The 21,452-nt window shown below is 38.3% G+C and overlaps 1 protein-coding gene across 1 annotated transcript in view; it reads right to left on the reverse strand.

Moving 5' to 3' along the window:
• ARHGAP10 (Rho GTPase activating protein 10) overlaps positions 1-21,452 on the reverse strand; it is a 446,487-nt gene that overhangs the window by 260,402 nt on the left and 164,633 nt on the right. The window contains exons 5-8 of the mRNA XM_006886993.1: positions 17,842-17,943; positions 10,677-10,787; positions 8,645-8,749; positions 4,693-4,822 (exon numbers count right to left, since the gene is read on the reverse strand). Of these exons, the coding sequence (XP_006887055.1) occupies positions 4,693-4,822; positions 8,645-8,749; positions 10,677-10,787; positions 17,842-17,943 (448 nt within the window). The remainder of the gene's footprint in view (positions 1-4,692; positions 4,823-8,644; positions 8,750-10,676; positions 10,788-17,841; positions 17,944-21,452) is intronic.

The following is a 21,452-nucleotide window of genomic DNA, read 5'->3' on the forward strand; positions in this document are numbered from 1 at the left end:
AGCTTAAAACATTTTCAGCAACACACAAAAGCAATTTAAGGACATACTTTTTAGGGTTTGCTAGAAAAATCAAGTTATTTCATACTTGAAAATTGGACCTGAACCCAGTTCAGTCATGGTCAACAAAGTAAAATCACAACAGGCCCAGATATTTAAAATGTGAAGCAGAAAGAAAAACCACAACATGAAAAATTACAGGTTGAAGATCCTGAATGGAAGACTCAGAAGAGCACAGTGAGTCCTTTCAGGAGCCTAAATGGGAGTCTAAATTATTGCCAGGACTGTGGAGAGCAATACACACTTAAAGCAACACAGTAAGCCACCATGTTTGAGTAGAGGACCACTGTTTCCAACTCTGACCTTTAAGATACTTGGTTGCTATGCAACATGTACACTGTCTGTTTTCCAAAAGGAAGATAGTGAATGTTTCTAGTACAGCATCAACCACAATTTTTCCTGTTCCGAGCAACACTTCAGTGTTGTCTATATTTTAAAAATTCCAGCTACACTACATTAGCTATAACTGCACAACACTCATTCATTGTCTCTGAGTCAAAAGCAACTCCCAGCTAACCCTCCAGCAGGTTGTAGACAACTGTAAATCACACAGGAGGAAACTGCCCATCTTCTCCCTCAGAACAGAAAGTGGATTCAAATCACCTGCCTTTGGTTTGGCAGTGCAGCTCCTTAGCCATTCAGCCACTGAACTGCCTCGCCCCAACCCAATGTCTGAACCAGGAAGCTCTATTTATTGTTTGTACTCAAATTTTGCAAGAGATTTAGCAGTTTCATTCAGGAATTATTTTAAACTCAATCCTGACTTCTCAAAATCACAGACCTGCAGAAATCAAAATGCTCAGAAAAAGCACTTACTCTGGAAAACCATCTATTGTTTTTACTCATCACACACCGGTAAGAAACAGTAGCCCTCACTAATAAAAAATGAGGAAGACTCGACTCAATATGGGAATGTACTGTCCATATATGTACCAGAACTTTTCCAGAGCTCCTTTAAATTCTTGTTCAGACAATATTATAACCATTAAAGCTCTTAAAGGACAGTAGTCTATGTTGAAGCTTCTGCCAACTGGAATTTTATAGAACAAGAAAAATCAAATTGCAAAACAAAACAAACGACAAAAATCTTGCCCAGAAAATGTTGTTGAATTACTTATTACCAACTAGGAATATTTAAAAGGATAAACCAAGTTCTTAGCATCTATTATTACCATAATTTCTAACAAACAAACATCTTCAACTTAGAAGAGCAAATTTAGTTTGCAGGGTGTAGTGGGCTGGTAGATGAGGTGCAGGGAGAAAAGATCTCATTAAAAAGGAATGCATTTAGCTTTAGGAAAACCCAATTATACTGTCTGAGAATACGGAGGGTGTGAGGAGAGGAGGAAGATGAAAGTGATAATAATTCACAATAAACTTCCTCTTAAATCTTGAATAATTCAAAGACTGGACTGGTGTATATATTTTAAACAATTATCATTCATTCTTGTATCATAGGAGGCTCTGGTAGCCTAGTAGTAAGGAACTGTGCTTCAATCTCAAAGGCACATGGTTCTAACACACCAATTGCTCCATGGATGAGCAATCTCCTCCTATGCAATTCACTGCAGCTGAAAATCTGCTGGAGGATCAAGTATGGGCCAGTTCTGACTTCACAGCACACAACAACAACAACAACATTCATACAATATTCCAGACTCATGAAAATATGTAAGAGACATTTCATTTACTACTACGGAAAAAACTTCAAAGGGGAGTTTGGTATATTTGTGTCATTTTGCTCTGAAGAAACTTAAGCTTAGTAGAGAGGCCTGAGAAATGACGACAAACTTCAAATCAAAGTCTCTGACTGCAAATATCTTTATTTCCACTACTAAGACACCATGCTCCGCTCACACCCACCTCCCCACCACTCAACCGGCTCTGAACAGAGAGGTTATGGAGCTCAATGACACTCGTCCAAGCTCTACCTACGCACAGCAAAGGAGAGGACAGAGTCAACTTTATTCTGACAATTCTAGCATCTGAAAACTGGATAATCAATATTATTTATCTTTCCATTTTCTCATTTGTACATAGTACAATTATATCTTTTACTTCACAGGGTTGTTGCACATTAAATGAGACAAACTGTATACAAAGCTTAGTGTAGTAGGCAGCATACAGTAAATGACAGAAGAATTGACCACTACTGTTTTTCACCCGTGCGGTTTCAATCCAAATGAAAGCAAAACAAACCAAGTGCCACTTAGCCAATTCCAATGTATGGTGACTCCATGTGTATCAGAGAAGGTGGGTTTTCAATAAGCGTAAACTTTCAGAGGCCATTCCTCCGGGGTACCCTGAGTGAATTCATATGATCAACTCTTCTATCAGCAGCCAAGTGCCCGACCATTAGCCACACTCAAGGACTCCCAAGCCCTCCCCAAACCAATAAATGAAGCAAAAGTTATAAATCTAAAATGCAAATGGGTCTGTAAATTTTGGATGGCATAGACTACTAAGAATTTATACTCATCCCTATATTATCTTTATTTTAATTTAGTTCTTTCAAGTTTAATTTTAAAAACTAGGAATAAGAAGATATAGCATGTATAATTTTTCCACCAAGTCATTTCATTTCTACATTAAAAATAAAGATTATGCTAGTTTATGCTTCCCAGTTTGGGAAGATAGTGAAACTGCTGGATTCTATAAAGTTATATTTTCTGTTTTGGTTGAGGCATGGGTGAGGACTGTTGCTTGCAATTGGGTGTGAGCTGATTAGATTTGGCCTCGTATTTAATTGGTTTTAAACATTCTTCTAAGTGGTATAGCACTGGTCTGTCAATATGCTGTACTAAATTAACTTGTGGTTGCTGTGATAGAAAACACTGTGACATTGATGTCAAATACAATAATAGTTACTCATGGTGGACAGTGTTCGGTGGAACTCTCAAATTAAAACAGGCTTGGAAGCAGGAATGGCATCCACTTCTGAAACAGCTTGCCTCAGGAAACTCTAGGAACTTAGAGAAACAATGAAATTTATGAGTGGTCAGGACTTTCCTTCACAGTGTCGCTATGAGTCATCTATGACTTGACAACACTTAACAACAACAACAGTCTATGCAGCAATGGATTGAAATGTATCAGAGATGATGACGATGGCACAAGATAGGACAGGATGCAGGTTTGTTGTTCCTAAGGTCTTACTTGACTCAACAGCACCTAACAACAACATACTAAAATGTGACAAATTTTAAAAGTACCATTCTACTCATTACCCATAATATAAACTTTGATTCAAAGTGCAGTTACTAAACCAGTCAGTTTAAAAATCCTGTAAATTAGAAAAACATAACTCAAACTCATTGCTGTGGAGTTAGAATTGAAAATTAAAATTGTAAGGCATTCTAATTACATTCAAGGTTCAGGAGGAAGAAAAATAGTAAACATAAAAATATTTTCACATTCTCTTCTTTTCGACTAATTATCAACCCAATTAAATTCTAAGAAATTAACTACTGAAAAAAGTTCCAATTATTAAAATTTGCCATTTAAGGTCTCTTGATTTTCAAAATAAGGGCATCTTATGCACTGTGTATGTTTAAAACAGCAACAATATTAAAAACTGGTAAAATGAACTAGGACACTACCAGAGAATATTATTTACAGTCACCTGGATAATTAAAGTAAAAATGTAAACTCAGAGTCCAATTTTCTGTATAGGTTGTAGAGTTATGTGTAAAGAAAATATATAGAAAGGAAAAAGATACATTTGTCCCTCTTGTTCTTGACAGGACAAAGATGTAGGGTGAACGTGTGTGCGTCTCTGTGTAGTAGATAGACTGTGGTGTTGGTGATAAAGGGTGAGGGGAGTGGACAAAGTGATAACTATTTTTAAAACAAATAGCAATGTCCTTGAATCTCAATCTCCTAGCCCTATACCAAATCTTGGCTTCCTTCACAAAGTTTCTTAAAGGCACAGTGTGGAGCTGTGTGGATTATTAGTGGAAGAAAGGTGTTCACAGCACAAACATTGTCGTTAGATGAAACTAACAACTAGAATCTAGTCAGCCCTTGACTCATGGCTACCCTGTGCACAATGCAATGAAACACTGCACGGTCTTCTGCTGCCACCAGGTTCAGCTGATGATCAGACCACTGGGATCAAGAGGGTGCCCAGTGACTGGTCTTTAGTAGATCACCAAGCCTTTCTTCCAAGTCTAGTCCATCTTAGACTGAAGGATGTTCAGCATCAGACTATGAAATGTATAAAGCATCAGAGCAGTATGGGTCGACAAGCAGTGGTTGCACATGAGGCAAACTGATTATATATGGAATGCAGGTTGCTCAAAAGGAAGATGGCAATACAATTGGTCCCAACCTTCAATTATACAAAAAATGTGACAGTAATCCTAATAAAGAATGTGCACGGCTGTCAAGTCAATTACAACCCCCAGTGACCCTTTACGACAGGGTAGAACTGGTCTATAGGGTTCCTGAGGCTGTAAGCCTTTATGGAAATGGGCTGTCTCATCTTTCTCTGGAGAAGTGAGAGGAGGATTTGAACCACTTACTTTCTTTTAACAGACTAACATTGAACCCACTATGCTACCAGGGTTCTTTACAGTAGGCACAGCAGAATTTTTAAATCATTTGAATTTCAACCATTGTTTGAGCGACTCTTACTTTTTTCCTGTACATAAAGGTAGCCTTCTGCTGTAAACTGGCTTGCTCGCTTGTGGTCCCTGGGATTCTGTCTGATTTTGTTCATAAGTTCTTCTACTTCTGATCTTGTTCCTTCAAAACGATTCCGTGTCTGCAATGAATAAAACACACATATATAAATTTTTCAAGTAAGATTTTTCATTCACATTTTCAAATCATCATTTAACTTGTTATGTAGAGTCAGAACCAACCCATAGATGACCCTTCAGAGGATTTTCAGAGGCAGTAAATCACATGAGCGGAGACTGTCCATCCTTCTCACACGAGCAGCTAGTAGATTCAAACCAAGTACCTTTGCCTTGGCAGTATAATTCTTTACCACTGAGCCAGTGGTCAGGTAGCACTGGTGGCTTAGTGGGAAGGCGTTATACTGCTAACCCAAAGGAACGTGATTCAAGTCCACAGCTGCTCTGTAGAAGAAAGATAGGCAATCTCCTCCTATGCAATATAGGAACGTGATTCAAATCCTCAGCTGCTCTGTAGAAGAAAGATAGGCAATCTCCCCCTATGCAATGTACTGCCTTTAAAAACCCACTGGAGGGTCAACTATGGGTCAGTTCCATCTCCACAGTACTTAACAAGACACCAGAGCTACCTAGAGAACTATAAGGTACGTAGTTGATCTGCAGGACTACAAGTTTCTCAGTACAACCCCATTTTTTCACAGTATTTTTCTTACTGAGATTTTTGTTCAAAAGGAAAAAAAAAATAGTAGTAAAATAGCTAATGAAGAGTATAAATAAGTCATTGTATAATTATAGGCTAATCTTTGTGAACTAGTAAATGTGAATTTTCTCAGGTGATAGTAATGAGACTTAACAATTACTTCTTTTCCCCTTTATAAGAAAAGATAAACACAACAACAACAAAGAACCTCCACAACCTAACACAAATACTAGCTTTTATATCAGAACAGCAAATTGCATTTCTAAAACCCAGGAGGCTTCATTTCTGTCAGATGGCTACACTCAAAATGTATATAAAAGGTAAGTGACAAAATTACCAAAGAAATTTTCATGAGTCAGCATCACCTGGATCTTGGACATTTCTTTCACATGTGCTCAGAAATAATTGTATTAATACCAAAAAACCGCTGATGTGAAACTATGAAGGAACTAGGCAGAAAAATTATTATTGAAATTTCTCTTTCCTCCTCTCTACAATAAAAATGGCTACTGCTAAGAGCAGAAAATATAGCAGATTAAACACAAACTGAGAAGAAAAAACCAGAAGCTCTGTTTATATACATAAAGAAATTACAGGGTGGTGAAAAACAGTAGAATTTATTTGCTGATGGACATTCTCTGCTTTTCTTTCCATCTCTCTTGTCTGCAGTGTTTAAGCACCCATCTTTCTACTAATTACCTCCTTGTTTTATTGCCTTCTTTAATCACTTTCCTGAGATGCCCCCAAATCTGCCCTCTGTACACCATATAAATGCTACATATGTATCAATGCCCTTCTCTCTCTTTATCTCTCTCTCAGATATACAAACTCCTCTCTCTCTTACTTAATTCCATAGATTGCATCCAATACTCGCATAATTTATGCTCAAACTGGGTCACCATGAGTTGAATCAACTTAATGGCAATGGTTTGAGTTTAGGTTTATACATACACACACACAAAAATAATCAAACCAATTGTTATCAATTCAATTTCAACTCATGGTGACTCCCTGAGTGCAGAACTGGGTTTTCAATGTCAACAGCATTTCAGTCAATCACCAGGCCTTTCTTCTGAGCCATATACATATGTATATGCACACAAACAAGCATAAAGAGAGTGCTGGAGATAAAGCGCATTACATATTGTAATGTCAATTGTAAGGTAAACAGTTTGAATCCACCAGCGACTCTTCAGGAGAAAGATGAGGAGGCTCCTATGATAAAGATTGACAGCCTCAGAGACCCAGTGTAAATTCACTAGATGTCAGATTTAATTCAATGGCAGTGAGCTGTTCCTAATAAAAAATGGGGGGAAAGAACAAAAAAACAACTCATGACTCACTAATTCTCCATTACATTTTTAAAATCAACAGCTTCATACTTATAAATCAAATTATAAATAATATTTCAGGGTCATTTCTTGCTCCCACCTCTAAATAAGTAAATTTGTTCTCTATCTGAGAGACACTTGGCTCTATTACCCTCAATATACAGACAGATTTTGCTCCATTAACATATCTGCTCCATGCACTGAAGCTTCCTGAAACCTGAAGCCCCTCTTCTCCATGATAACTTTTCCCCATCACCACCATCCACTTCCTGTGCTGGGGATGCTTCCACACAGGCTACCCGGCCCTCACTGCCCCACTGTCTCTGAAGCTGACACTTCTACACTGCAAAGGTAAGGGAAGATAGGGAAGGAAGGCTTAGTTCTTTTTTAAATGTACCATGTTTGAGTAAATTATGAAATGGAAAGTGTTACAGATTGAATGGTGTCTCCCAGAAGCATATTTATTTAGAGATAATAAAAAATGGTTACAATTTAGTGACCCTGAATCAATTCCAAATGACAGGGACCATCAGGTTTCTCGGGTTACAGATGTTTATAGAAGGAGATTGACCATCTTTCGACTATGAAATGGCTAGTGGATTTGAACAGCAAACCTTTCGGTGAACAGCTCGATATATAACACACTACACCACCAGGATCCTGTTCCTGCACAGCTGGCATTTTACAAATTTCTGTTAGACTGGAGTCATACCTTATTCTTTGAAACTCTTTTCTACTTGTCTTAGGATCATCGCAACAATAATAAACTACGTAGCCAAGAACTCTAAAAGTCAGCATCCCCATTGAATGCCCAAATAATATGAAAATAAACACTTTGGCACATAATTTTAAAAAATAAAAACCTCATTATCTTTATTTCCAACATTTCCAAGTTTAAAAAACCTATACAGAAGCCTTTTGTTGTATACTGTAGAGTCAAAACCAACTCACAGCTGACCCTCAGAGATTTACAAAAACAGTAAATTACACAAGAGGACACTGCCCATCTTTCTCCTGCAAAGCAGCTGGTGGATTTGAACTGCGTGCCTTCGGGCTAGCAGCCCTAAAGAAAAATCTATGCCAGAGCCCACATTAACTTCTAAATTAAAAAAATAAAGAGCAGGTAGCAGACATCAGAGATGCCCATCCTTCAGCCTGTGTGCCTTCAATGTGTGCTCTAAGTTTGCTACAATATCATCAAGTTAAATTTTAACAAGGGTTTAAATTATGCAAAACATTCTAGGTTTTCAATATGGTCACTACCAAAATCAGCTGAAACAACATGGAAAAAAAAATCTATCATTTTCTGATCAAAGGCACATACATAAACTATTTTATGAATAAATATCTGAATCTGAATCTGTTTAGCCAAGATAGGAGTAGTCTGTGAATTCCTAAAGGAAAATAATTTTTTAAATTGTAATGATAAACAGTAAATACATTCATAGATGCACATGAAAGTACTAAAGAAGTAATTCTATTTAAATATAAGTCTCTCTTCAGATCTGTGGTTCAAAGGGTTCCTATGAGTCAGTCAACTTAATGGCACCTGATAACAACACTACAAAATAAGTCTATCTGGAAATAGAAATCAAAATAAATCATACAGTTAACAGAGAATTTCAGATCAGTATATGTAAATGCTTGAAATCTACAGTGGAGTGTTAGTTTGCCTGTTTCACTCACAAATAACTTCAATCATATGCAAAGATTAGCCTTAGAAAAGTCCCCCAAAACAAGCAGAAAGAGCCACCAGGTGGCAGAATTTCCTGCGCCCCAGCTCCACGCAGACAAGTTTGCTACACTGAGAATTGACCAGAAGGTGGCAGCCCATCCTCAATTTCTCAGTAGCAAAAACTGTTTAGTCAACTGATCAAAACACATTTCTCTGTAACAGAAAGCTTTCCTTTGCTTACATTCTGAATATTGATCTGCAGTTCCATTTTGTAGTGATTGAAGTCTTTGGCAAGTTCATGTCCCTGATGATAGAAAGTAAACATTCCTTGAAAAAAGGACAGCATCTAAGACAAAAGAGAAAAATGTGTCATTAGCACAGGAAAATCTGGGAGCAAGAGAGAAGGATTAAAGACATTGGTCTTCTCCATTTCTGCTCACTATTCATAAATTAGTTCTTATAAAAGAAAAATATATGGTGTTTTATGGTGTATTTTTATTTTCTCTCATATTTCAGAGACAACCCAAACAGAGCTCACGAGGAAGCTTTGGTGGTCTAGTGACAAGGAGCTTCACTGCCAACCGAACGGCACTCAGTTCAAATCCATCAGCTGCTCCATGGGAGAGAAGTTTGGGCAATCTCTTCTTGTGCTCTTTATAACCTCCTGAAAACCTCCAGGAGCGGAAGCTATGGGTCAGTTCTGATTACAGCAATTAGTAAAAATAATGATTAAGATGAGAGAAAAGGAATTCAGAATCATTAATTTCTCCTCTGAAGTCGAAAGAAATCCTGTTTTAATTTACAATTGAAAGCTTGCCACAAAGGTAAAAAGTAAGAAGGTGAAATTATGGAATTGAGGAGCAAAAAGCTCTCTAAAATGACTTCCTTTCTGTTATGACAGGCTTTGATGCATCCTTTCCGTGTGACAAGGTTTTTCAGTAATTTGTTCAAGGGCATCCAAGGACTGTAACAGGGCTGTAATGAAATGTATGCCCTATTTGATCAGAGGGCAGCTAGTCTGTCCCCAAATGAGCAAAAGTGTCTTGGGATTGAGAGTAAAGGAAATGATGCAATTCATTTTTTCCAGAAAGCAGAAAAGGCTTAACTATGGTATAGTAGTTACAGCAGAAGTGAATTTAAAATTATTCCAATGCTGGAATGTAGTCTGCTACAATGGTTCAGATCTGGTGCTCTGGAATCAAGCAGCCAAAGTGCCGTCAATTCCTAACTTCATTCAGATATGACTTGTGTGACCTGGGGAAAGAAACTTAATGAAAGTTTCTCCAATTTCATTACTAACTAAATGAGATCATTAAAAATATCTTCTCATTAAATTATTGTGTAGAATAAAAGAACAAGCACAGCAAAACACTTAGAAAAAATGTTATCCCTTAATAAGTGCTCAATAAATAATTTCACAAAAAAATAAGTTGTAAGGAGGTTTAACTAGATCACAGCCTCACAAATGTTAATTGTTTTTCTTTTAGTCATCATTTTTTCTTATTTTTCAAAAGCACACACACAATGGCTAAATAATTATATTTCAATAAAATTGTTTAAGACATCAGCTACACACACACACACACACACAAAAACCCCTTGATAACAAAGAGTAAAACTCATTCTATATAATCTTGTATTCCAGTTCCAGAGTTTCACATTTTCTTTCTACACAACAGGTCCACAGTATGAAATATTTTATATTTTTACTCTGAGAATATATATGCAATTAATTTAAAAAAATAACTATGTAAACACAAGTTATGTATTTTTAAAATTAAGAAATGTGGAGTAGTTCACAATTTATCTCAAATGTTATACACACTAATTCTCAATTGCGAGTCACACGCATTTTAACTTAAGTCATAAGCACGTTACTTGTCAGAAAGACTTTGTCACCATTAATTATTTAATGTACCTAAGTATGGGCTGATATGTTTGCTTTAGAAAGAAATTTAAATAAAAATGTCCCCTTATCCTTCTTAATATTCAAATGCAATTTGTTTCAGAGTGTTTTTGAGTATGGCAGAAACAGATGCAGAATTCTTGAGTGAATGTAGTAACAAGAATAATATTTATATTGTTGGGCAAATAAACCTAGAAGCAGGGATTTAGAGTAATTCCTTGACTTCAGAGTTATCTGTGACTGCCCTTTATAACTTACAATGCCTTGCTTTACATTCAGATTTTAAAAAATTAGATCTAGGAAGGAAAAAAATAATTCTATTATTTTGTGAAAATCTACTAGCAGATCTTCTTGCTGTAATACTCACAGGTTCCACAAACTCAAACTTCTTTCTCTCTTGGATTTCCTGAAGCTTACATACATATTCAAGAGATAGCTCATAAAAGTGTTGCCGATTTTGCTCCACCTGGATATCTGCCTGCGTTTTAAAAAAAAAAGAGAGAGAGAGAGAGAAGTCAAATGGGATACAAAGAGAAGGGAGATTTCTATTAACAGTGTGCACACCACACCCTACAGACTCCTACAGTCCACTGTCTGTTCTTGTTGTATTCAATAAAGTTGTATTAAAACACAGCCGTGCCTGTTCATTATTTTATCTTCCATGGCTTCTTTCCTGCTACAACAAAACTGACAGACTAGCTGCAATAGGAACTATTATACACAAAAGTCTCCAGTATTTACTATCTAACCCTTTACAGACAACATTTGCCAATCCCTGCTCTGTCTGTTAAGTCATTGTTATGTTATTGAGTGGAAACTGACTCATGAGGTTGAATCTAAAGGATTACAACCCAGACAGTAAAGCCTTCTTAGTGAAAAACTCTGACCACAATGATCACATTAGGCTGAACCACACATATAAAAGCAAATTCACATTTAAAAAAAAAAAACCAAAACAAAAAACACAAACCACCACTGGACATCTGTTAAAGACAATTGGAAAATCTGGAAACAGGCCATGGTAATGCTTGAACAACATCATAAATGGAACAAATGTCACACAGGAAAAAATATTCAAAACGCAAAAAATCAATAGTTGAACAACATCATAAATTTAACTAATCTCACGTCGGAAAAGTATTGAAAAAGCAAACATAGATATGGACCAAAATGAAAAAGAACTGAGAGATTTCTAAAAATAAAAAGAATATAATAATCACCATAGAAACATCACTTTGAATTCACAAATATAAGGATTAATTTGGCCTGAGAGAGTTGCTACTGTTCTTAGTAAGGTGTGACTGAGTCCTTTCCAACTCAATGTGACTATGTGTGATGAAACAGAATCGCTCCATAGTTTCTTAGTCTGAAATCTTCACAAGAAGACAGCATCGGGTGTGTCTCTCATGGAGCAGCTGGTAGGTGCAAACCACCATCCTTCCAGACAGCAGCCAAGTGCGTCACCAGGGCTGAGAGAGAGGGCTGACAAATTCCAGTCCCCCAGCGCTGCGTGAGTGATGGCAGCAGCCGAGGAGGGGCACCATTCCAACAACGTGGCTCTTCCATGCAGACCGAGGCTGAACCCTATCTAGAGTTGCCACCTCCTGAGCTCTCTCAACATCTAACCCTCTCAGAGTGAAGGGAGCACCAACTGCTCAAGAGTCTTTTCAAAAACTGGTTCCAGCACATCTTCTCTTCACTAGAACAAAAAGGAGAGAGAAGTACACTGCTCTTTTATTTTTCTTTAATTTTTTACTTTATTATTGTGTGTGTGTGTGCCGTCAAATTGGATCTGTCAGGTACAGGAGGAGACTGCCCCTCCTTCTCAGCAGAGCATCTGGTGGATTTGAACTGCACACCTCTGGGATTGCAGTACAGCTTCTTGCCACTAGGCTACCAGAGCTCCCTAGAAGCACACTGCTTTTAAAGAGACAGGGCAGGCAGTGAAAGAACGCTCATCCCAGAAATCACTATACAAGGCACCATGTGATGTTTTTACTAATTTGGTTCATTTTACATTTAAAACATATTTATGTCACGCAGAGTAAGTTGGTTGGAGGGGTGTGTTAGCATAAAATGCTTTTGTAAGTAGAATAGTGTTGCTGTTGTTGTTATGTGCTGTCAAGTTGCCTGTGACTCAAAGCAGCCCTATGTACAACAGTCTTAAACCCTGCTCTATCTTGGTCCGATTTCACTATCTCTGACACGCCTACCCCCATTACCCCAGTCACTGAATCAATCCATCCCATCAAGGGTCTTTCTCTCTTGCGCTGTCCCTCCACCTCCCAAGCATGACATCCCTCTCCAAGGACTGGTCCCTCCTTGCAAGGTGTCCAAAGTATGATAGTGTTTACCTATATGAAAATCGTTAATAAAGCAAAATCAGAGGAACTTTGGTGGGGTAGTCAGTAAGGAGCTGTGCTGCTAACCCGTAGGTGGTGCCTCTATGGCAGCTAGAATACACCAGCAATACCAAAGGAGAAAAAGGAGTCCTTTTTTGTGGTGTTGAAAAAGAGTACTGAGTATCTAATGACTATCAAAAGAACAAAGAAGTATGTCTAGGAGAAAGTACAACCAGAGTGCTCCTTATCGGCAAATATGGTAAAAACTTCATCTCACATTCTCTAGGCATGTCCTTGGGGGGGGGGGGGCTAGTCCTTGGAAAAAGACATCTTTGTGGAAAGGATGCAAAAGATCCTCAAAAAGATGGGCTGACATAGTGTAACAATGGACTCAAGTGTATCAGAGATGACGAGAATGGCACAGGGCAGGGTAAGGTTCAGATCCATTGTTCAAGGGGAAGTTATGGGTCATAGTCAACTCGATCGCACCGAAGAACACAACAACAAAATCCACCAGAGGGCCAATTCAGCGTCATTTCCCACTCAGTGGCATAGAGAAGTAAATCTAAATAAAAATTTATCTAAAATCACCTCAAAACCATGGCACATTTGTGTGGCTAAGCACTGGTTTGACAATGCAGTCACCAGCAATAATTCTAATCAAAGGCCATGTAATTAGGATGTTATTGTTGTTAGGTGCCGTCAAATCAAGCGCAACTCATACTGACCCTGTGAACAAAAGATCTATCCTGCTCTATCCTGTGCCGTCCTCACTTCTTGACACACAGGAGCCCACTGCGGCAGTCACCGTGTCAAATCCACCTGGTCTTCCTCCCCTTTGCCAATCCTTCACCTTCCCAACATCATATCCTTCTCCATGGAATAGCACCTCCTAGCAACAAGCCCAAAGTATGTGAGGCAAAGCCTCATTCTTCCCTCAAAGAGAACTCCGGCTGCACCCTCTCCAAGACATATCTGTTCATTCTCTTGGCCCTCCATGGGATGTTCAGTGCTCTTTTCCAACACCACAGCTCAAAGGCATCAATTCTTCTTCTATCATCCCTACTCATTGTCCAGTTCTCAGATGCACAGCAAGTGATCAGAACGACTATGACCTGAATCAGACATACCTTAGTCCTCAAAATGACATCATTATCCCTCAATAATTTTGAGAGGTTCCTAACTGCAGATTTTCCCAGTGCAATTAGGATTAGCATTTAATAAAATGAAGACATGATAAAGGAAGGATGATTTTGTCATTGTATGCTTAGGAAGAAAGTTGCTTTAAGAGAATTATACCAAAGACACATTATTTTTCTATTACTGTAAAATACAACATAGTTTGTTATCTTTATCCACACTTTGCTGTACTATTAAATGACATTAAATTGGATTTAGATGTTTTGCTACATCACTATTCATTTCCATAAGTTGTACAGCACTACAAAAACTCAGTATCTCTTCAACAGTAACCTCCATTTTTTCTTTCCTCCCATCCTTGGTAACCACTAATATACTTTTACCTTTATCCTTTTACCTAATCTAGTTATTTTACAACCATGAGATCATTCATATTTGTCCTTTTGTTTGATAACATTCACGCAGTATAATCTTTACAAGACTGATCTGTGTTGCAGCATATTATCGGAATTTTATTTCCCTTTGACTGAATAATATTCCATTGTTTTGATATGTCATTTCTTTTCCTCCATTCATCTGCTAGAAGACACGTGAATCATTTCCACCTGTTGGCTATTAGAAATAGTATCGCAAAGAACATTTGTGTGCTCATATGTATTGGAGTCTCTGCTTTCAGTTTTCTTGAGTACACACTGGGAATGGAATTACTGGCTTTTATGCTAAGGTAAAGGAGTTCAGATGACACAGTCCAGAAGGACTGGGACTGCTCTGGGCAGTTCAATCCACCAGTCACTCCACAGCAGAAAGATGCGTACTCTCTCTCCTCCTTTGCAATTTACAGCCTGGGAAATTCAGTGGAGAGTAAAAAGCTATGAGTCAGATCCCATGGATTACAATGAGAGAGAGGTAATTCATTATTTGTTTGACTTTTGAAAAACTGCCAAAATGGTTTCCAAAGCAGCTGCACCATTATACTTTCCTCCAGCAATGCAGGGGGAATCCAGTTTCTCCAGATCCTCAGCCATAATTGTTAGCTTATCAGGGCTAAATCTGTCGTGTCAATTTTGTCCCTTAACTAATTCAACTGGTTGTGCTTGCAATTATCCTTAAACTGCTGGCTGATCAACTCTAATCACCAAGCTGTTAATGGCCTGAGTGTACAGAATTTCTGTGCCATAACATACATAATTAACTCCCCAGGATTCCTAATGTCATCAGTAAACCTTATCTTCCAATACCATAGAGTTTCAAATTGTATCTAGGAGAACAATTTTCTATAATCTGGCTCAAGTCTAAAGGCAATCAGTATGGTTTTTAATATACCAACCAGAAGTCTGTTATCCTTAACAAATGTACAATTTCAATCTGTTAACCATACAATTTCTATCCATTTCTTGCTATAGTATGTATAATAAGAATACATTAGCTTCAGAGAAAGTCTTCTAAATGATCTAATTCTCTAATATCTTTATGCTAAAATATTATCACTTGGCAACTCATAAAGGAAGAATACACTTTCAAAATTAACAGAAAGGGTATTTTCTCATGTATTCAATATTTGCTATAATAATAGTACTTCAGAGAATTTAGAGATGTGGATGAAAGTGGAAGCTATTAAGTCTAATACATGTAGAGCCAGAGCTAAAAGTCTAACAAAATTATTAGAATAGCATGCTTAATTTTTGTGACAAATTTTTCTCCTGTTAATTTTCTTTGAAATAAGAAGACAGAACAGAAAGGATTACATAAATTTCTATACCTTAGTTAATGATCACTCTCAACAATTTCTATTAAATTCTTTAAGTATCTCAATTAATTCACTAAAAGGCAGCAAAATAAGACCCTCAATGAGAATGGCTGTGATGCAGTCACTGCAACAACAGCCTCATGCACCAAAGAGAACATGAGCACGGGACTGGACTGGGCAGGGTTGCCAAGATCTGGAGCTGACTCAATGACACCTAAAAATAACAATAACAATAACCAAAAAAACCCAAACACTAGCAAACTCTTTAGGATCGCAGTTTAATTTATATCCTATAAATAGTACCTTTCACTTGCTTAAACACCTGATATTTTTTTAAGCTTGTCCCAGGCCAACCAAACAAAGGCAAGTGGATGGAGGCAAGCGTCAGTGTGGACAATCATATAAGATCCTTTGGGCCTCCAGTGGTAGCCATCAGAGTTGAAAGAGTAGAAGAATATGAAAGCTCACTAGGTGTTGTGCAGAAAATAAACTGTAGGACTAAAATGGCCAGAACTGGGAGACTAGTTAAGAGGCCACGTTAGATATAAGGCCACCATCTTAGGTCAAGATGGTAGTGAGAAGTAAACACGTTCTACACAGATCCTAAAGGCAAAGACAATAAACACTGATAGACTGGATGTAAAGATGTGAGCAAAGAGAAGATGTATGCTGGAAAAGAGTACTGAACATACTATAGACTGCCAAGAGGGCAAAGAATCTGTCCTGGAGAAGGTGAAATTGCTCCTTGGAGGCAAGGATTTTACAGCTCCATATTTACATACGTTGGACATGTTGCCATAATGTCCTTAGAGAAGGTCATCATGCTTGGAAGGGTGAAGGGACCGCACAGGAGAGGGAGCCCCGGAATAAGACGAACTAGTACAGTAACTGGAGTAATGGGGGCAGGTGTGTTGGAGACAGTGAGACTGGCTCAAGATAAGGACAGGCTTCAGAGCTATTATGCATAAGGTCGCTAAGAGTCATAGGCAACTCAAGAGCGCCTAACAAAAGCACGATGTGAGATTAAAGGCCAGGGATGAATTCAAAAATTTTGCCTGAGCTACTTACAGAATGAAATATCTAGTTAATCAATGAAGTAAAGATGGAAAGTAACCGTGGGCGGAAAGGCTCTCCAAGATACCTGATAAAATAAGGGAGAATAGATTGAAAGAGTGAGGCCCTATCAAAGAAATAAAACATGAAGGGGGACAATAAAAGTGACAGCTGTCATTTCAAAATTAGCAGAGGGTGGGGATGAGAGAGTACATTTCACAAGCACATGGTTTTCTACATGAAAAGGAACAAAGAGAGAATGCAGGCCTATCTACCTACAGCATTGTTGTGAGGATTATGGGATATAAAAGCGCCTTCCTCTTTCCTAATCTGTTAAACACCATCCAAATGTCAGTCAAAGGTAGGAGAGACAAAAAAGAAAACAGTGGAACATGAGGATAATGTCTAAACAAAAATAAATCATTAATTACATACATACACATGGTTTCAAAACAAGTATTTGACATTTAAATGTAATTGCGTTTATACAGGAGCTGACAGAGTTATTCTGTTGATGTTACAAGTATACATTATAGTTGTACCTTATACTCAGATTCTTCATGCATCTAAATATAAATAAATGAAAAATAAACACATACTTTGGTGAGTTGTCCTAAGATTTCTTGAATGACAGAATATATCCCAGATTATAAATAATTAAGCAAACCATTCAAGATATATTGAAATGTTAAAAAAAAAGTGGAAATGAATTTCAAAAAGAAAGAAAAATATTAAATACAACATGAATTTCTTTTTCCTTACATATTGGTCCTTACCCCAAAATCAGTGAGTTTTATTAACAGAAGTAAAATTGGCAATCTCTTTCTAATGAAGCTGAACTTTCTGAATCTCTATGGTAAATAAAATTAATGGTGCCTTCAGGTAAAAGCAAAATGGCATATGAACTTATTATTAAATTAATTTAAGATATGAAAGTCAATTAATGGATCTGTTCTCAAAAATAATCTATTCTTCAATACTGCTTGTAAAAATTACTATTTCGGGAAGGGGGAGGAAATCATCAGAATCAAACCTTTTATTGATAGGAATTTATGTTGAATTAATCATTATTATATTTATGTTTTAACCCATCAAAGTCTTTTTGTCTTAATTTATAGTTATCCCTGTTCATTTTTTCCTCCTCTCTATATAATCCTAGGTGGAAAGTTTGTAGAGAAAATCACATTCTATAAAAAGAACATATATTGTTTATTAAATTCTAGAAACTAAAAGAAACAAAGGATACATACCTCTTGCAAGTGGGAATCTTTCTTTTTTGCTGATAAATTCAAATGTTTATCAATTAGGCTATAATTCTTTTCTGTCTCTTTGTCAAACTTCTTTTTTTCTTCCTACAAAGAAAAGCATAGATGATAACTATGATTCAGCTGGGAAAAGAAAAAAATTTCTAAAAATGAACATGCGAAATTAATCCACTGGGAAGCTCAAAATATGAAAAATATCTGAACATGATGAAACTATCTGAAATCCAGATCTGTACCCAGGCCAGTGCTTATTAATCACTGAGAGAACGTTAGCACTGAAGAGTCACTTTTCTTTTCTTTTTTTCCCTTTAATGGGCTTTTCTTCAAGTCTGGCATATTTTTAAACTTTTTCTTCTTATCAGTGTTAATAATCAATGCTATGTCAGTCATCTGCACATACACAAAATGAAAGCATAATAAGTAGAACATAAAGCTTAGGAAAGCAAACTGCAGATTTTGGCAAAGGATTAGAATTCACTTAAAACTGAACAACACTTCTGCTCTAAATAAGATAATAACAGTTGAAGAAAACATTCTGGAAAAGATATTTTCCCCCCCTTTAATGGTCATCGAGGGAGTTCTGGTGGCCTAGAGGGTAAGGAGTTGTGCTGTCCATGCAAAGGCAGGTAGTCCGAATCCACCAGCTGCTCCAAGGGAGAAAGATGAGAAATCTCTCCTCCTTTGTGATTTACAGCCTCTGAAAATATGTTGCAGTGAACAACAACAATAAAGTTCACCCAGGAATACAACAAGACACTATGACCAAAAAAGTTCACCTGTATTTGAAAATACTGTTTTGAAAACATAGCCTCAATAGGCTAGCAAGGCCCCAAATAATATAGACATAGTTCTACAGGCTCTATGGCGAATATTAATATTACAAGTATTTCTTTCTACTCTGTGGAATTCTGTTTTTGACAATTTTGTTTTTTGTGACCTTTCAGAAGCAGATCACCAAGCCTTTCTTCCGAGGTGAATTCCAGCTGCCACATTTTCAATTATTTAACCATCTGCCACAGATGGGTTCAGAACTAGCATTCATTTTCCCTTGACGATAAAAAGCTTTCTGGAAAAACAAAACAAAAAAACACACCACATTTCTAAATACCAAGAAGATAAACCATCTCCCCTCAAACTGCTAGACAACTTGGTACAGTCAGAAAACATCTTTGAGAACCAGAGAGAATACATTATATTCCTCATGCTGTCAAATTATTTGCATTAATTTCAAATTAACACAAACTCTCTACCACCTCCTGCAAAGGACCATTCTCTTTTGTACTTTATGCACAGCAGTGGTTAAAGGGACGGTACCAGAAGTCCAGGCTGGGTTTAGAAGGGGTCGTGGTACTAGAGATATTGTAGCTGATGTTAGATGGATCTTGGCTGAAAGCAGGGAATACCAGAGGAATGTCTATCTGTATTTCGTTGAATATGCAAAGGTATTTGACTGTGTAGATCATAACAAACTATGGTTGACTCTGAGAAGAATGGGAATCCCAGAACACTTGATCGTTCTAATGCGAAACTTATACTTGGACCAGGAGGCAGTTGTCAGAACAGAGCAAGGGAACACTGCATGGTTCAAAATTGGGAAGGGCGTAAGCCAGGGATGCATCCTATCTCCATACCTTTTCAACCTATATGCAGAACAGATTATCCGGGAGGCTGGGCTCTATGAGGATGACACAACCCTGCTTGCGGAAACTGAAGAGGACCTGAAGCGCCTGCTGCAGAGTGTCAAGGACTGCAGCCCACAATATGGATTGAGGCTCAATGTCAAGAAGACAAAGATTCTCACCACTGGACCAATTGGCAGCATCAGGATGGATGGTGAAGAGATTGAGATTGTACACAGCTTTAGTTTGCTTGGCTCTGTAGTCAACAGTCTTGGCACCAGAAGCCAGGAAATTAAAAGGCACATTGCCATGGGAAAGTCCGCTGTTAGGGACCTCTCCAAAGTACTGAAGAGCAATGGTGTCTCTTCGGAGACTAAAGTGCGTCTGATACAGGCTATGGTCTTCGCAATCACTTGTTATGCATCAGAGAGTTGGACAATGACCAAGGAGGATAGAAGGAGAATTGATGCCTTTGAGCTGTGGTGCTGGAGAAGAGTATTGAGAATACCATGGACTGCTAGGAAAACAAACAGATTTGTCCTGGAGAGGGTTAAACCGGGTGGCTCCTTGGAGGCAAGGATTCTGAGGCTCCATCTAACATACTTTGGACATGTTGTGAGGAGAGACCAGTCCTTGGAGAGGGACATCATGCTTGGGAGGGTGGAGGGACGGCGCAGGAGAGGAAGGCCCTCTATGAGGTGGTTTGATTCGGTGACTGGGATAATTGGAATGGGAGTGTCGGAGACAGTGCGATTGGCACAGGACAGAGCGGAGTTTAGGGCTGTTGTACATAGGGTCGCTATGAGTCGCAAGTGACTCGATGGCACATAACAACAACAACAACAACAACATGAGATAAAAAAAGCAAAAACTCTTCGCACCAGTAGCCAGGAAATAAAAAAACGTATTGCGATGGGAAAGTCTGCGGTTAGGGACCTCTTGAAAGTACTCAAGAGCAACGGTGTCTCTCTGGAGACTAAGGTGTGCCTGAATACAGGCCATGATTTTTGCAATCACTTGTTATGCATCAGAGAGTTAGAAAATGACTAGGGAGGATAGAAGGAGAATTGACGCCTTTGAACGGTGGTGCTGGAGAAGAGTATTGAATGTACCATGGACTGCCAAGAAAACAAACAGATTCATCCTGGAGAGGGTTAAACCAGGCTGCTCCTTGGAGGCAAGGATTCTAGGGCTTCGTCTGACATACTTTGGACATGTTGTAAGGAGAGACAGGTCTTTAGAGAGGGACATCATGCTGGGTAGAGTAGAGGGACAGCGCAGGACAGGAAGACCCTCTATGAGGTGGATTGATTCAGTGACTGGGGTAATCGGGATGGGTGTGTCAGAGGCAATGAGATTGGCACAGGATAGAGCACAGTTTAGGGCTGCTGTACATAGGGTCGCTATGAGTCGCAAACGAGAGGGACATCATGTTTGGGAGAGTGGAGGGACGGCGCAGGAGAAGAAGACCCTCGATGAGATGGATGGATTCTGTGAGTGGAGCGGTGGGAATGAGTGTGTTTGAGACGGCAAGGTTGGCACAGGATAGAACGGCATTTAGGGCTCTTTACATAGGGTCACTATGAGTCGCATGCAACTTGATGGCACATAACAACAACATGTCCTCTGGCAGCCCACCTAACAAGTTTGCATGAATCCACTGATGGGGCTAAGAGACTCTCTCGGAAAATGGGATTTCTTCCCATTTCTACTCTAAGTCTAACGACCAACTAGCTGCACAACTTGAAAAGAGCCATTTGACATCACAAGACCAGTTTCCTATCGAAAAGGTCTAAAATTTGTAGTAGCTCCTTCTTAGAGTCAGTCCTAAAGCCTCATGCTCCTCTTGGCTGGTGGTATTAGTGACTCACATAATACTGACCCCATGTGGCCTTGCACTAGAATTCTACTCCGTGGAATTCTGTTTTTCACAATTTTTTTTTTTTGGTGACCTTTCAGAAGCAGATCACCAAGCCT

This window comes from Elephantulus edwardii, unplaced genomic scaffold (assembly GCF_000299155.1).
Source record: "Elephantulus edwardii isolate Elephantulus edwardi_28Jun2011 unplaced genomic scaffold, EleEdw1.0 scaffold00053, whole genome shotgun sequence".
NCBI classification, from domain to species: Eukaryota; Metazoa; Chordata; class Mammalia; order Macroscelidea; family Macroscelididae; genus Elephantulus; species Elephantulus edwardii.